The 1,499-nt window shown below is 49.2% G+C and overlaps 1 protein-coding gene across 1 annotated transcript; it reads left to right on the top strand.

Moving 5' to 3' along the window:
- On the top strand, nt 5–1,493 carry LOC109832969 (pentatricopeptide repeat-containing protein At4g22760-like; the record flags this gene model as incomplete). Its single annotated transcript, XM_020400485.1, has 1 exon — nt 5–1,493. A coding segment is annotated over one exon (1,473 nt), but the record flags the coding sequence as incomplete, so codon positions are not given.

Below are 1,499 nucleotides of genomic sequence, written 5' to 3' on the forward strand. Positions count from 1 at the left end.
CCGCCACGCCCTCTCCCTTTACTCCCTCCTCCTCGGATCCGGTCACCGCCCGGACCCCTCCTCCATCTCCTCCGCCCTCAAATCCTGCGCCCACCTCAACTCCAAACCCCTCGCCTCCTCAATCCATTCCCAGATCGTAAAGCTCGGCCACCAGTCCAACGTCTACACCCAAACTGCCCTTGTCGATCTCTACTCTAAACTCGACGGCCTCGACGCCGCTCGCAAGCTGTTCGACGAAATGCCGGTCAGAAATGTGGTCTCTTGGAACGCCATGTTAGCCTCCTATTTGCGAGCTGGAGACTTGGCCTCGGCCCGGAGGGTATTTGACTCGATGCCCAATAGAGACGTGGTGACATGGAATTCGATGATCTCGGGCTATGCGAAAGCTAAGCAGATGGATCGTGCTAGAGAGCTGTTCTGTTCGATGGAGGAACGGAATGCGGGGTCTTGGAACGGGATTATGAGCGGGTATGTTGATATTGGTGATTTGGAGAGTGCAAGGAAAGTGTTCGATGAAATGCCGATGAGAAGCAACGTTTCTTGGATCACAATGATTTCTGGGTACGCGAGAAACGGAGATGTTTCTGTCGCAAGGATTTTGTTCGATGCAATGGAGTTTAGAGACGTTTTTTGCTGGAATGCGATGATTTCTTGTTATGCGCAAAATGGTCACCCGGGCGAGGCGATTCAGTTGTTTAATAAGATGAGAAAGCCTGACTCGGGGGTTACTCCTGATGAAATGACATTATCTAGCGTTATATCGGCTTGTTCGCAATTAGGGGACCTGAGATTTGGATCGTGGGTAGAGGAGTACATGTGTTGTTTGGATATTAGATTGGATCACCATTTGAGTACTGCTCTTATAGATTTGTATTCAAAGTGTGGGTGCATGGACCAGGCATTTAAGCATTTCAGTGGACTGAAGACGAGGGACACAGTAGCATATAGCGCGATGATATTGGGATGCGGGGTAAATGGGAGACCTAAGGATGCCGTCAAAATGTTTAATTTGATGGCGCAGGACGAGGTTGTGCCCAACGAAGTTACATTCATTGGGCTCTTAACGGCGTATAATCACGCTGGCTTGATTGAAGAAGCTCGAGTTTGTTTTGATTTAATGTGGAGCAAGTATAATGTGTTGCCCTCAGCGGACCACTATGCTATCATGGTTGATAGTTTGGGGAGGAGCGGGAGATTGGACGAAGCCTATGAGTTGGTGAAAAAGATGCCGATGGAGCCTCATACAGGGGTTTGGGGTGCATTGCTTCTTGCCTGTAGATTGCATGGGAATGTTGAGTTAGGGGAGGTTGCTGCTGAGAATTGTATTGCGTTGGAGCCGGAGGCGAGTGGATATTATGTTCATCTGGCGAATATTTATGCTGAAACTGGAAAGTGGGCGAAGTCGAAGAAAGTACGGAGAATGATGTTGGAAAAGGGGCTGAGTAAAATGGTCGGCTGTAGTTGGGCAACAAGCTAAATGGCAAGCACTCTCTGAGCTA

This window comes from Asparagus officinalis, chromosome 1 (genome assembly GCF_001876935.1).
Source record: "Asparagus officinalis chromosome 1, Aspof.V1, whole genome shotgun sequence".
NCBI classification, from domain to species: domain Eukaryota; kingdom Viridiplantae; phylum Streptophyta; class Magnoliopsida; order Asparagales; family Asparagaceae; genus Asparagus; species Asparagus officinalis.